The sequence below is a fragment of the Ovis aries genome, chromosome 19 (genome assembly GCF_016772045.2).
Source record: "Ovis aries strain OAR_USU_Benz2616 breed Rambouillet chromosome 19, ARS-UI_Ramb_v3.0, whole genome shotgun sequence".
Taxonomy (NCBI): domain Eukaryota; kingdom Metazoa; phylum Chordata; class Mammalia; order Artiodactyla; family Bovidae; genus Ovis; species Ovis aries.
Window position 1 is genome coordinate 28,955,272 of NC_056072.1, and position 16,353 is coordinate 28,971,624.

General features: G+C 39.7%; 1 protein-coding gene across 1 annotated transcript in view; it reads left to right on the forward strand.

Annotated features, from left to right (window-relative positions):
* SHQ1 (SHQ1, H/ACA ribonucleoprotein assembly factor) overlaps nt 1-16,353 on the forward strand; it is a 98,696-nt gene that overhangs the window by 14,570 nt on the left and 67,773 nt on the right. Inside the window, exons 5-6 of the mRNA XM_027958164.3 lie at nt 993-1,105; nt 8,075-8,202. Coding sequence (XP_027813965.2) covers nt 993-1,105; nt 8,075-8,202 — 241 coding nt within the window. The remainder of the gene's footprint in view (nt 1-992; nt 1,106-8,074; nt 8,203-16,353) is intronic.

Sequence of the window (16,353 nt, forward strand, 5' to 3'; positions counted from 1 at the left end):
TGTGCTGCAGCTGTTGGCTTTAAGCCTGGGCATCAGTCACCAACCAATCATTCTATTTACAAGTCTTTTAACAGTTTGCCTTCACAAACCTCTACCAAGTTATTTCCCTTGATTTCTTTTCAACTAATAATCTTCAAGCTGCTTCCAGTTTGCTTATTATCCCTTGCAGTTGGTGGTGGGAATGGGGAGATTGAAGAAAGAAAAAAGAGCTTTAGAAATATTTTGTATTGTATGAGGTTTTTTCCCTTCATAATTCTAGTCAAAAGGAAAAAGACCATGTGGAATGTAGGTGGTTTTACTAATACAGGTGTTTTTTGTAGAGTTGGACTTAGGAAACATGCGGTAATGTTGAATATTACTTTGGATTAGATTTTTAAATTTTCAAGTGGAAATTATGTCTATTAAAATTGTCCTTAAAAATTCTTGTTAGGGATGAAAAGGGGCAAGGAAATAACGACAGAGCCCAGAGTTGGCTTGGCCTTGGGGGCCTGACTAAAAAGACTGCATTTTTCTTCAAGGGGAGTATCTACAGGGACATGAAAATTGTCTAAGTTTTGGTTTGCTGACGTGGCACCCCTGGCAGCAGCAGCTCCATCTTGGGTCTAGAAATTTATTTCAATTTGCCCTTTCATAATTTTTAAATCTCTGGGAGTAAATGGGGGAATAAATGGAGAATTAAATGTTCCTGTTTGCTTGCAGAGGTTTATTCTGTTCTGGTTTTCATGTTAAATTTTATAGCTTTAATCCATGTTAGTCAGTTTGTTTGTTGTAAGGATTAAATGAAATAATTGATGTGAAAGCTTCTAACAGGGCCTGGCAAATAGTAGATGTTTAACAAACATTTGCTGGATTTGAATTTAAATGTCACAGGTGGTATAATGACTTACCGATCAATTAGATTCTTCTTGTGTTTGGGTATTTTGTACAAAATTACATATCTCATGGCTCAAATAGGAGACAGCAATTATTCTTTCTTTCCTGGGTGTTCTTAGGATGAATTGAGTGATGTTATCGATATTAAGGATCCAGATTTCACCTCTGCTGCTGAACGAAGGCAGAAACGCCTGGCTGCTGAGCTGGCCAAGTTTGATCCTGATCACTATCTGTAAGTATTGAGTTTTATTTTTTAAGGTTTAAATAATTTACTTGAGATTGAGTATTAAAAAAAATTTGAGTGCCTTTTTGACCATGTTGGGCATGTGCTTTTTGGACTCCAGAAATGAGTGATAGCTCACGACCTTAATTGACATTTAAATTAACCTACAACTGTTATACCTCGGTGATCTTTGTAAGGTGCTACTTTTCATTACCTTGTTTCAGCACACCACAGAATTCTTTTAATGTACTTCTTTGAGTTTTTTGCTCTCTAGGCTTTAAAATAGAACACTGCATTCCTGAGAATACATACCATTCTTTTCAGGAGACTCTGTTGTGATTAATGGTATATATGAATAAAAACACATTTCAGTTTCTTTAAGAATTTGAATCTACATGTACTGCATTTCTTGGCTGATCTAGGGGTGGGTTTTCCCAACACTTTTATCCACTAGCACCTGTAATCGAGGATCCATTTCAAATGAACAAATAACTGTTTATTGGGATAGGATATAAATACAGTCTAATTTTACGTTTTGCTTTATTTCCCACCTGCATCAGTTGTGTCTTGAGCTATCATGTGTCTCTGTCAGGCTTATATTTGTTGAAGGAACAAAACTAAGGGGTGGGTAAATAATCACTTGCCTTGGAAAGACTGTGATGTGTTTCATTGACCACGAATAGCAGCACTTCTTGCAAGGAAGTGATTGTCCCCAGGCCTCTGTGAATACTTGACAGCTTTCTTAGGATGTCAGTAGTGTTTTGATATAGACCTCAGGTAATGTTCTTCCCATACTCTGGGCCGGCAGTTTCTAAACTGTTACGTATGCAGCTATTCCCTTGTATAGTGCTCTCAGCTTATCGAGTTCACTTGTGTGATTATTTCAGTTTTCACAGCAGTAAGGAAGAGGGGGTTAAGGGACTCACCCAAGGTCACACCACTGCTAAGTGACTCATCTGGGACTTGAAAAGAGTCTTTCCATTTGTCATTTTGTATTTCCTTTTCATGTACACTATTTCAGTTTAACTGCTGTTGCTCTTGTGATTAACATTCTATCTCCTGTGACTCAGTGGGAGACTAATTGGAATGGCAGAAATATATCTTGTGATGTGCAAATGGGTTGAATGATATGTGATGATGAATGATGGAACTCTTCGACATTCTCAGGGAAGCTGTGTAAGAGTAGGGTGGGTTATATTTTGGAGGGTATCTGAGAGATTCAACTCCGTTTACATTGCCATTTCTAACTACCTTTATCTCTCCAATTGTGATTTTAAATGTCCACTGAAGAATAATTTGAAGAAACCCATTTAAAATCATGCTGAATATTTAAATTGGAAATTTCATTGTCAGCGAATTTTCCTGGGCAAGCATGAAAACAGATTGAGCTTTACAAGACAGAAATTTTGAGTGGGAGGGAGCTTAATTAGCAGAACTGCCTATCTCTTCTTTTCTAAAACTTCAAGAATAGTGATATGGCCTGAGAGAGTTAAGAAATTGGAATTTATAGTTAGCAGTGTAATATTAGAAGCAGCCCTTATTTTTCTCTATCTTCTGTGTCTTTATCCAGAAGCACATTTTCTTGAATAGTATGCATGAAATGTTTTTTGCATTACTCCAGGAAGGGTGCTTTTTACATGAGCGGTTTAAATTCAGTTTCGGGCAACTTGGAGGGCGAGAGTCAGGAGGTAAAGATTCTTTGTGACTTTTCTGGTAGGAATGGTGATGGTGGTATAGTCACTAAGTCGTGTCCGACTCTTTGTGACCCCTTGGACTATAGCCAGCCAGGCTCCTCTGTCCATGAGATTCTCCAGGCAAGAATACTGGAGTGGGTTGCTATTTCCTTCTCCAGGGGATCTTCCTGACCGAGGAATCAAACCCACATCTCTTGCATTACAGGCAGACTCTTCACCGACTGAGCTATAACGGAAGCTGGTAGGAATAAGACCAGTTATTTGTCATTTTTGTTTTACTCTTTATTTATATTAGCTGACTGACTCGCCCAAATGTGTTGAATTAAGTGAAGTGCAAGTAAAATTCTTTTAAATTTTCAGTTAAAAATCACTGCTTATTTTGTCATTCTTAATGGTTAATACAGTGGAAGGAAAGGTTTATTTTACATCCTTACCTGCTATGAAGACGATACACTGCATGTATTGTATTAAAATTTATGTGTATATAATGTGATATGCATGCATAATACATAGTAGATTTTACATTAGCATAATGCATGGTGTTTTCAAGCTGTTTGACCTGCTCTCACAAGTCATGATGTCTCTTCATGTTGTCAGGTTTTTCAGTAGCTTGCTGCTGCTATTGCTGCTGCTAAGTCGCTTCAGTCGTGTCTGACTCTGTGCAACCCCATAGATGGCAGCCCACTGGGCTCCCCTGTCCCTGGGATTCTCCAGGCAAGAACACTGGAGTGGGTTGCCATTTCCTTCTCCAGTGCGTGAACATGAAAAGTCAAAGTGAAGTCACTCAGTCGTGTCTGACTCTTAGAGACCCCATGGACTGTAGCCCACCAGGCTCCTCCACTCATGGGATTTTCCAGGCAAGAGTACTGGAGTGGGGTGCCATTGCCTTCTCCATTGCAGTAGCTTAAGGAAAACTAATTTAAATTTCACCCTAAGGCAGAACACAGTGAGGTAAATTGACTATATACAAAAATTTATACATTCCAAAGGCGCATGTAAATGACTTCAGGTTATTATTGTTTTAAAAATCCTTTCTTGTAAAATCTGGGTGCCAGTGTGTGATATTTTCTCCCATAAGTTTTGCATCCCAGCAGAATGCTGAGCATGTAAAGTTGATCCATTATACTTTTTGATTATCTATTTCTTGCCATTTTAAATTTCTTTGGTATTATTTTTACAATAAAGTATGTTGAAGGAATTTTGAAACATTCATTAATAGTCCTTCCTCTTTTGCTTATTGTAATTTCCATATTTCTCTACCTGAGCCTAGTTTGTTTTTTTTTTTCCTTCCCAGGCAAGGTTTTTTTTTTAATTGTTGGCATATATTTTACGTTAACCAGTTCATAAAGTCTCACTTATTTCCTTATTGGAGAAAATAAAAGGATTTTTAGTTAACATTCAAAATAACTACTAGATAAGAAAAGGGACAACAATGATTTTATAGCATTTGAAGTACCTTTTTGGGGACCAAGAGAAGACCTTTTATTTATTTATTTATTTTTAAAAATTGAGGTGTAGTTGATTTATAATATTATATTCATTTCAAGTGTACAACATAGTGATTGGCAATTTTTATAGATTATACTTGGTTTAAAGTTATTATAAAATGTTGACTCTATCCCCTGTACTGTACAATATGTCCTTATAGCTTATTTATTTTATATAAGGTAGTTTATACCTCTTAATCTGGGGAGTCATGTAAAATTGTAATGTTCAGCACTATACATTTGGTAAAGAAGACGATAGAATGATCAAGCTCCTGGATTTATTGAGGAGATCTCAAAATGACAAGTAGTAATTAGAAGCCTGAAAAGAAAGGTTCACCTCCTTCCCAGTGTGGTTCTTTATTCAAAATAGCAACTTTTGGAAAAAACACTGGAATAAAATGTCACTTATTCATTCTTTCATGTATATACTTACTTGTTCTACCAATATTTGTTTGAATGACTTCCATGTTAGGCAGTGTTGCAGACAGCAAGCAGAGAGTGGTGAATACATGGTAGCTTACACTACCATGGGGCTTACACTCCAGTGGGGAAATGAAAAGTATTTCTATTGTGATAAGTGCTCTGAAGAAAAGCCAGGTGAAGGGTTTAGAGAGCGACTGGGCTATTTCCACATGTTTAAAATCGAATGCATCATTTTACCGGTAAAATATTCCTGAGTTTTCTGCTTGATAGGATGCCCTTTATTTCATCCCAGTCACCCAGGCTGAGGGACTGCCCTGGTGGCTCAGATGGTAAAGTGTCTGCCCGCAATGCGGGAGACTTGGGTTCGATCCCTGGGTCGGGAAGATCCCCTGGAGAAGGAAATGGCAACCCACTCTAGTACTCTTGCCTGGAAAATTCCATGGACAGAGGAACCTTGTAGGCTACAGTCCATGGGGTCGCAAAGAGTCGGACACGACTGAGCAACTTCACTTACTCACTCACCCAGGTTGAAAACCTGGGATTCACCTTGGACTTTGTTCTTTATTCTACACTTCCAGTCAATCCTGAAATTGTACCATTTATCTCTTTCTGCTTTGCTTCACTCCATCTCTTCCTGACCCTCATCTGTGTCTGGCTTGCTGCAGCTGTCCCCTAACTGCCCAGCTGGCATTTCTCATTCCAGCCCTGCTCTTCTGTAGATCCATCAACCATAAAACCATCAGTGCAGTGTCTACTGAGGGTGAAAATGTGCTTAAGGCCTTACTGGGCTCTCCTTTGCCTAAAGCGTAAACGCCTTACTCCTTAGCATGTATAGAAAGTTTTCTGTTATCTGGATGCCACCTGCCTCTGTGGCGTCTATTTTGCCACCCCCTGCCCACATTTCATATGATGACAATAATGAATGTTTGCATCCCCCCACCTGTACCACACTGCTTCTCACACATTTTTCACCCCTAATTTCCCTTTGCCAGCTGATGTTTCCTCTTTTCTTGCTTTCCCTGCATAACTTTGGCTTATCCTGTAAGGCTGGGCTCAATTGTCGCCCCCTGGCGCCCTCGCATCCAGCTTGGCATAGGAAGTGCTCATGTTTTATAGCTCATCTTGTTTTTACCGCATTGTTTTGTAACATTCTGTGTTTTTGTCTGTTGTTCCCATTGGATTGTGGTGCCCTGAAGGACAGGGCAAGAATCTTACTGGTCTTCTCTCTTATGCCACACAGAGAGGGCACTCAGTGAATGCCCATTGAACTCATGGCATTTTAAAACTTGAAAATAGTTTATTCTGGAACATAGAGCATCAGTTGACCTTAGATATTGGGCATCACAAGGAATGAACCATCACTGTTTAGATGAGAGACTGTACTAGTGAGATTTTACTCAAAACATTTAGAATTTTTTGAGGGGTGTGCATGAAGGTGGCAGAGATACTGTTTTACAAGAGGGTTTTCCCCCTATTATTTTTCTTCCTAGGGGAAAAAACAGCATCTTTTCAGATGGGCTCTTCTTCTATCCCTGACTTAAACGTCCTTGGTGCTCCAGCTTTCAACACCCTTTCCTCTCATGTGGCCACTTCACCCTGGATGTTCTGTCCTTTTCTTTCGCCTCAGTAATTGTGTGAATGCTCAGGACTTCTGTGTGTCTCTTTTGAGCACAGGTTTGCATACGTGACTGCCTCGGGGACAAGGATACCTCAAATAACTCATCCCAAAGCAGAAGCCGTTCCCTCTCCAGTCGAGTCTGTTAGCATCCTGTGTCACTGTCTCTGAGGAGGGCACTGTGGTCCACCTAACTGTCCAGGCCAGAATCCTGGGCAACAGCCTGATCCTGAGAGGAGCTGGCACTGCGAATTACTCCTTCAAGATAATTGCTGTTCACTTTTGTCCAATATGTGCTTTATTTCCTCACTCATAAAAATGGAATGTTTTTATTGGTTAATAGCTTGGATTTCAGACTGAGACTTAAACGGGTCCAAATCCTGGCCCCACTTCGCACTGGTTCTTTGACCTTAACCCTGAAACAACTTTTCCAGCCCTCAGTTTCCACTCGAGTAAAAGGGGAGTATTGATAGCACCTGTTGCCTGTTGAAGTGGTGTGGGTATTCAAGGAAATAATGAATGAAAAGCACTTAGTGCAGTGCTTGCCACATCCAAAGAACTCAGTAAGTTATCTGTGATCTTTCTAATTTTAAAAAGATTTCAGTAACTCAATTGAAAGTCTTTAAAGTCTATTAAAGTCTTTAAAGTATTGAAACTATGAACTAGAAAATCCAGTGTATCAAAACCACCAGTGTCTTGAGGTTCTAGTTACCTGAAATATCAATGAATTTTCCACCATAAGTTGTACTTTTTGTCATTCTTTTCCAATTTCCAACTTTGAATATAAGATAGTATTTGTGCTGTGTGTGCTATGGTGAGTTGCTTCCGTTGTGTCCAGTGCTTTGGGACCTATGGACTGTAGCCCCCCAGGCTCCTCTGTCCATGGGATTCTCCAGGCAAGGATACTGGAGTGGGTTGCCATGCCCTCCTCCAGGGGATCTTCCCAACCCAGGGATCAAGCCAGCATTTCTTCTGTTTCCTGCATTTGCAGGTGGTTCTTTACCACTAGTGCCACCTGGGAAGCTGTAAGACAGCATCATTTCTGAATAAGTGTCTTCAAAGAGTTTACTTTAAATGTAGCAGTTATTTTTCTAGTTAAAACTGAGAAAATAAAGTACAGGAAAAGTAATTTTCTGTTCTCTGTGAAAGTTCCTTTTATCTTTTGCAATAGTTTTGACTTAGGGTCTATAAATATTAGCATAGCTAAATGAAATAGATTGTGTCTTGGAAGGAAACATGAGTGCACATAATAAAAAATGAGATGTGTGTGTGTGTGTGAGTGAGAGACCTCTGTGATTATATGGTATCCTAAATATTCTCATGTGTTTATTTTTGTTGGTGGTGGTGGAGTTAAAATACAATTTATTATAACCTTATGAAAATTTGTAATATTTGCCAACTTTGCACAAGGCCTGGTCTTCATGAGTATTGTGTGTTCAGATTAGCTTCATCCCACGTAACTGCAGTATAGGACATAGAACTTTAGAGGGGACTGGTCTTCTCTGTACTTTCTTTTTAAAAAGATCACAAATATCGAATATCCCTTTAGTCTGAGGCTTACTTTTCATTTTTGATGATTAGTAACCACAGTGAAAGTAATAGCAGCACTCAGTCTTGCTTTGAAATGTGCTTTGAATTAGTCTGCATTTCTAGTACAAATATGATGAATTAAGGTAAAATTTTAAACAGTGAAAACCAGCCCGATTATTTGTAACAAGCCCCTTCATATATTTTTTTTTTTAATTTTTTTTTTTTCCAGAGCTGACTTTATGGAAGATGAGGCAGTTAAACAGGTTTTGGAATATAATCCTTGGTGGACTGATTTATATTCAGAAATGATGACCTCTTTGGAAAAGGGTCAGGAGGAAGAAAATTTTGCTGCGTTAGGTAAGAAACTCAAAATAAGACTCATTTACGCACTGCCTTTCTTAAATATACAATTGTAATTGTCACATGGAGTGAAGGTATTGTTTTGATTTGCTAATTTTGGAAATAGGAGCTTCACCCCGGACTGGGAAGTGCCACACAGTAGTTATACTTATTTGTCTCAGAAAATTCTTTTTGGAATATGTTTTACTTTTGAATCATTGGGGTTCTAAAATTTCTTAATTGTTAAAATATTTTTATCAAATTTAGGGACATTAATATACAGGACATGTGTAGTTGTTGAATAATCTGCTTGTGGGATCTGAATGTTCCTCTGTGGTAAATGCGTTTGAGTATTAGTAAGATGATGCTGTGAAAGTGCTGCACTCAATATGCCAGCAAATTTGGAAAACTCAGCAGTGGCCACATGACTGGAAAAGGTCAGTTTTCATACCAATCCCAAAGAAAGGCAATGCCAAAGCATGCTCAAACTACCGCACAATTGCACTCATCTCACATGCTAGTAAAGTAATGCTCAAAATTCTCTAAGCCAGGCTTCAGCAATGCATGAACCGTGAACTTCCTGATGTTCAAGCTGGTTTTCGAAAAGGCAGAGGAACCAGAGATCAAATTGCTAACATCCACTGGATCATGGAAAAAGCAAGAGAGTTCCAGAAAAACATCTATTTCTACTTTATTGACTATGCCAAAGCCTTTGACTGTGTGGATCACAATAAACTGTGGAAAATTCTGAAAGATATGGGAATACCAGATCACCTGACCTGCCTCTTGAGAAATCTGTATGCAGGTCAGGAAGCAACAGTTAGAACTGGACATGGAACAACAGACTGGTTCCAAATAGGAAAAGGAGTGCGTCAAGGCTGTATATTGTCACCGTGCTTATTTAACTTATATGCAGATTACATCATGAGAAACGCTGGACTGGAAGAAACACAAGCTGGAATCAAGATTGTCAGGAGAAATATCAATAATCTCAGATATGCAGATGACACCACCCTTATGGCAGAAAGTGAAGAGGAACTAAAGAGCCTCTTGATGAAAGTGAAAGTGGAGAGTGAAAAAGTTGGCCTAAAGCTCAACATTCAGAAAACGAAGATCATGGCATCTGGTCCCATCACTTCATGGGAAATAGATGGGGAAACAGTGGAAACAGTGTCAGACTTTATTTTTGGGGGCTCCAAAATCACTGCAGATGGTGACTGCAGCCATGAAATTAAAAGACACTTACTCCTTTGAAGAAAAGTTATGACCAACCTAGATAGCATATTCAAAAGCAGAGACATTACTTTGCCGACTAAGGTCCATCTAGTCAAGGCTATGGTTTTTCCAGTAGTCATGTATGGATGTGAGAGTTGGACTATGAAGAAGGCAGAGAGCTGAAGAATTGATGCTTTTGAACTGTGTTGTTGGAGAAGACTCTTGAGAGTCCCTTGGACTGCAAGGAGATCCAACCAGTCCATCCTGAAGGAGATCAACCCTGGGATTTCTTTGGAAGGAATGATGCTAAAGCTAAAGCTCCAGTACTTTGGCCACCTCATGGGAAGAGTTGACTCATTGGAAAAGACCCTGATGCTGGGAGGGATTGTGGGCAGGAGGAGAAGGGGACGACAGAGGATGAGATGGCTGGATGGCATTGTGGACTCGATGGACGTGAGTCTGAGTGAACTCCGGGAGTTGGTGATGGACAGGGAGGCCTGGTGTGCTGCGATTCATGGGGTTGCAAAGAGTCAGACACGACTGAGCAACTGAACTAAACTGAACTGAACTGAATGGTGAGACAAGACCAAGTTTTCCAGCCCTTTGTCTGTTGGATGAATTTGATAAGCTCTCCCCAGTTTTTTCACAGGTGGTTTCATGTGGAAGCAGGGCTAGTTATCTTCCTTTCTCTGTCTTACAGAGAGCAATTTTTACCAAATAAGGCTGAGCTAGGGGGTTTTATGAGTCTCAAGAGACGATTGTGCCATGCTTAACATTAAGCCAAATGTTATACACAGAGTTGTAGTTTTAGACAGGCATTTTATTATTGGGCTTCCCAAGTGATGCAGTGGTAAAAAATCTGTCTGCCAGTGCAGGAGACACAAGAAATATGGGTTCAATCCCTGGGTTGGGTAGATTCCCTGGAGTAAGAAATGGCAACCCACTCCAGTAGTCTTGCCTGGAGAATGCCATGGACAGAAGATCCTGGTGGCCTATGGTCCATGGGGTCACAAAACAGTTCGACATGACTGAGCACTCACTCACTCACACACACACACACACACACACACACACACAGATTTTATTAACACCTTTTCTAAGTGGGAGGTTGGTGTGTTAAGTCTGTGAATTAGAATTATAACAGTTTCACATAGATCAAGAATAGTGGGCTAGTGTTTTCTGTTATACTGATTTGGCTTTTAATTACATATTAAAAATACCATGCCTAGACTTGTGTTGCGATGATCACTTTGCAGTATATGCAGATGTTGAATTTTAGTGCTGTATACTTGAAAATTATATGATAAAAATACATGTATTAAAAAATCCATCCTATGCATTATTTGAGAGTGAACAATCTTACTTCCAAAAAAAAAAAAAAAATTTCAGTGTTTAAATGAAAGGAACACACACACACTTGCATGAAATGGAATATAGAATCTCCTCACTCCAAATTCCTTTTCCTGAAAATAATCACTGTTAACAGTTTGGGGTATTTTAAGCACATATACCCACATCTAAGCATTTGCTTTTAGAAGTTTATACACATAGATTCATATACACTCTCTTCTCACTTTGCTTTCTTTATAATATATGTTGTACATCTTCCATCAATGCTTACAGTTCTACCTGAAGCTTTTAATACCTGCCTAGTGTTCCGTGTGTTTTTGTGTCATAACTGGTGACTGTTTGGGTTGTTGACTACTTGTGGACATTCAGGGTGTTTACGTGTCTGCAGTGACCTTCTTTGACCACTGATTCTGAAGAAACTGTTGCTTCACAGTGTTTTGATCCTCTGCATAGAAATGCAGTAGCTTGCTATTTGTTCTATTTCTAGAGCCTCGAAAGAACCTATCATATAATGGATACTCAACAAATATTTGTAGAATAAAATAAATATTGCAGTATATATTTTTGTAGTTAGGTTTCATTAGAATTTAGGTGGTCTCTGCCAGATTGAAAAATTGCCACTATAAGTTTTTGGAGTTGAGTCTCCCGTACAGTGGAAACTTATTTGTAAATAATGATTCTTATTCCACTGTTTTCAGCAAATCCTTGGTTTTATATTTGATTTGAGTTTAAGAATCTTTCAGAGACTTCCCGTATCATGTAGGGGAATTTTCAGGCATGGGATTGCTAACACGATTTATACGCCATATGGACCTGCTCAGAAAGTTTGTTCAGGCTTAAATCGTCAGTGCTTTCTATTGGTTTGAATCAGCTCCCCAGTTTTGGTGTGGTTTCTTACTGAAGCAGTCTGGGAAGGAATTGGTGGTTGTGTAGTTTTCTGTCCACAAGGGTGAGCTAGCTGCCTTAAAAATCGAGATGGTATTTACCTTTAATTTAAATTTTAACTTGCTCTGCTTTAATCAGTTGTAGTGTATTCTAGGTCCTATTTTCTGTCTCAGCTGTTCTCTATGTATAATTTTAACAGAAGGGTAAGCCAGTTGGTGCCTTTAACCACCGTCCCTTCTGAGTCTCTGTGGTGTGTAATCCAGACTGGTGCTTCAGACACACTCCCAGCCCATTAAACTGTTACAGTGATTTATTCTCAGAATCACTTTTGAAAACAACAAGGGCATGTGATAAAGGTAGAGGAACTTGAATTCTGTATTGTACAGATGGTACCTCTTGTAAATGTGCTAAGTAATGGTTTTGTCTATGAAAGTCGCTCAGTCGTGTCCAACTTTTTGCCACCCCGTGGACTATACGCTCCGTGGAGTTCTCCAGGCCAGAATACTAGAGTGGGTAGCCTTTCCTTTCTCCAGGGGATCTTCCTGACCCAGGAATTGAACTGGGGTCTCCTGCATTGCAGGTGGATTCTTTACCAACTGAGCTATCAGGGAAGCTTGGTTATGCCTAGGATATAAGGTAAATAGGGGTTCAGGGTTTAATGCCCTGCTCCTCCACAGGCTGGCTTTGTGACTTTGCGACTACTCTCGGATGCTGTGGAAATCCTGTATCTGCCTCACAGAATTGTCGTGAGGATTGAACTAGACCATTTACTTAAAATCTTAGCATATTGTGTGTTAGAAATTATCAGTACAGAGTAAGTCAATGGCAGGAGAGCCAGGAATTGACTGGCTTCCCTTTGAAATGACAGTTTTTGTACATTTACATGGCTTAAAGGGCAAGTTCTTTGTTAACAAGATTCTTCTTTCAGTTTTTTTTTTTTCTTGTTCAATTTTTTGAGACACTCAGAATTGGAGGCACATATTGAAATGTGTCGAACCAGGCTCAAATAGGAGAGAAAAGAAATAAACCAAAAAATGAACCCTGAAGTTCTCAGCTCATTCAGGCAGCATGCTGCTGCTGTAATTTCCCCCTTTCTCCTCTTCCTCTTATCCCCTCTTTGCTCCCAGGCCTTCTTCCTCTCTGTCATTGCAAGGGGACATTTCCAGCAGACACAACAGTGCAGGTGAGGGGTGCGTCTTGGATTCCTCCTCCTCGTAAAGCATTAAGCTGGATTGTCTTGATTTCCAGATAAGCCTTAGGTGATAAACTTTGTCCCCTGTCTTTGCCTCGGTTATGACTTTTGTCATATTCATCGTCGCTCTGAGTTATAACACGGAGACTTTCCCTGCCGTCTTCAATTCTATAATGATCCGGATCTTCCTCCCCAAAGGCTTGTAAATGGAAGTGTTAAATGCAGTGCTCCCACTGAGCTCTGGTTTCACGAGGATGAGCTTACCACATTTCCCATGTTGTGTCTCAGCGGTTAATCTCAGCCCAAGAATCTTGGCACGTGATTGCTTGTTATGACACCATGTAACACTCATAGTCGGTGAACTTCCTAGCAGGGACATCCTGTTTGGCACCAGTGTTTGCGGAGCTAAACTGTCAGCATCAGCCCTGAAAGCTGCAACACTGTGGGGCTGCCCATTTGAGCCAAGGGTTTGAGTGCAGTACATTTTCTTCTGATTCCCTTGATCTGTTTCCAGAAAGTATACAATGGAATAGGTTTGCATTTCTCTCAGAGGAGCCAGATCATGTATGATTTGTTGACCCACAGAGGACAAGGATGTTTGGGAAGAGAATTAGGCAGCAAAGAAGATTTAAAAGTAATAAAAATAGATGATGTTTGAAGTGAAATAACAAAGTCACTTTCCACGTTGGTGGGAGCCACTTGGCGGTCTTCAAACGTATTGATGGAGTTTCTCATCTTGGGAGGTGATCTTCGGCCATTTGCTTCCATGTTAAGGCACCAGTTTCTTCCCTGAATAGAGCCCAAATAGGCTTTTGTTTGACTGTCGATTATTTGTTGTTGTGTGCTCAGTTGCTGAGTCTTATCTGACTCTCTGCGATCCCCTGAACTGTAGCCCAGCAGGTTCCGCTGTCCACAGGATTTCCCAGGCAAGAATACTTGAGCGGGTTGCAATTTCCTTCTCCAGGGGTTCTGCCCGATCCAGGGTTTGAGCCTGCATCCCCTGAATCTCCTGCATTGGCAGGCAGATTCTTTACCATTGAGCCACCTGGGAAACCCTGTAGATTGTTTACAGAAGTATAATTAACCAAAATGTTATGAACTGGATAGCAAAGCTGCTATGTTGTGTAGCTAAAGTCGCATGAATGCTTGACAAATGTTAACTGTGGTGGCAAGCATCCAGGTATTATTGGTACTGTGTCTGTAGTTACTTGTGGTGCTTCTCCTTGGCTAGACCTGACTGTGTGCAAATCTCCCCAAGTTTCTCTTTGGGTGATATGATTTATAACTCTAATGTGAAAGGCCTGGGGGAGCTCAGACTTTTGGTTTCTCTACTGATTTCCCGGTTTGTTGTTATTGTAATTTATTATCTCTGGTTTCTTTGCTTGAAGTTCAGAATTTAAATATTTCTGTGTATTATTAATGAACTACTTAGGCCGAACTGGAACTCAAACCACCCAGGAAAAGGTGGTTGTGTTGTAAGGGAAGGTTAGGGGCACCCAGCATTCAGGAATTTGAAAGAGTACATTCAAGTCAGCCTTGTGTGTACAGTCACAGAAAATTATCTGTGATGTATGGAAAGACTTATCTGTGGGTCATATAACATCAGAGCTCATAGTTCCCAACTCAACCTTTACAAATCATTGAATACATACAGGTGTGATGACTTAGGAGTAAGGAATAAATGTGTGTGTGAATGATTTGATGTGTTGTTCACTGGTTCTGGGCACACTTACCTTGTGATTCAGAATTCCATGGAAGCAGAAGTCTTTCTTAGCCAGCTAGGGTCTAAAGGCTTTTCTCTAGTGAGATACTATTGTCATGATCACCTGGCACTTTCCTATTAGCTAAACTAATGAACGTCTCCAAAACTGTAAAACTCCAAAGGGAATATCTTCTCAGGTGTTCTTGCTGAGTAATAGGGGTCTTCAAATACTTTGTCAGATATGTGTTCTTCATGCAGTGAAGAAATGTTCCTTTTTATAACTTCCTCACATCAAACCACTTAAAGTGAATGGAGAGCTTCTCTTTAATTGAAAAATCTTCATATGAGCCCTGTAATGGGACAGTCAACACCCAGTTGATCTGTCACATGAATTTCTTTTTTAGAAGTCAATCTTTTTTGTTTTTTTTTAGAAGTCAGTCTTTAAAGAGTGCTTCTCCTAACTGTGTTATACTCACCTGTATTATTAAACTTTAAAATATACACATTTCTTTTTATTGCTGGCCAGCAAATTAAATACGTTCATATAGTTACTTGTTTATATAAACAATGTTTGTACAAATACATTAAAATTTTTTTAAAACATAGACTGTTTAACATGGCTGAAAAAAATAGTGTATGTCATATCCTGTCTTTTTTTTTTTTTTTAGTACTAACGGTATTTTAGTAAGTAAAGGAATATTGCTCCTAGTAATTTCATGTAAGGGTATTTAAGATTTTTTTTTTTCCCAAGAGAACAGACTGCAAAAACTGCTGGAAGGAAACCTTACAGCAAAAAGAAGCCATGTTAAACTTAAGGCTCCTAAGAGTATAGACATGAAAACGATATGTGAAAAGGGACCATTATGAGGGAGTAATCATATTCTTTTCCTTTGGGCTTTCGCCCAGTTGTAATGAACAGAAGGGCAGTCTTTTGTTGAGCAGAGACAGAAAGCCTGGGACTTAACTAGCTATCAAGAGAGTGACTTGGGAATATTAAAAAGGTAGTTTAATAATTTTTGGTTTTTGAGAAGGTGTCAAAAACACGTGGCTTTTATTAACTCTTCTCCACTAAGAAGAGGCTTCCTGAGTTAAAACTGAGCTCATGCCCTCTCAGCTAGTGGGCAAGTTTCCTGCCTTTCTTTGCCCTGGATGTGTTTGTAAGTCCTTGATGATAGGAAGTGAGTGAAAGTGCTGTGTGCACTTTCTGGATCAATTCCTTAGAACTTTGACATTGGTTGGAAAATTTTAACCTGAAACAGCATCTTATACCTTAGATGAAAGTGGAGATGCTGATACTCACCCGTTCTGGACTGTTCGCTCCAAGTAGTAGTGTGAGAGAGAAACTTCTGTCTTACTGAAGCCACTGTATTTTGGGTCTATCTGTATGTACATTTTATATGCCTATATGCGCGTGTGTGCTAAGTTGCTTCTGCCCTGTCCAGCTCTTTGTGAGCCTGTGACCATGGGATTCTCCAGGCAAGAATACTGGAGTGGGTTGCTATGCCCTCCTCCAGGGGATCTTACAACCAGGAATCAGATCCACGTCTCTTGTGTCTCCTGCATTGGTAGGGGGTTCTTTACCACTAGCGCCACCTGAGAAGTCCTTGGTAAGGTAACTGATATATAGAAAGAGATAGTGTCTCTCTCTTCTGTTGATAATTTATTGGGAATGGGAAAAATATTGTATTTGCAGGTGACAAAAACCTAAAGTGCTTGGAGGTAGTATTTAGCAAGAAAAGCAGCAGATCTATTTGATAAAGTTGGTGGTTCAATACAGTAGAAAAGATGGCTTACTGAGCAGACTGTGCTGGCACAATTAACTCCT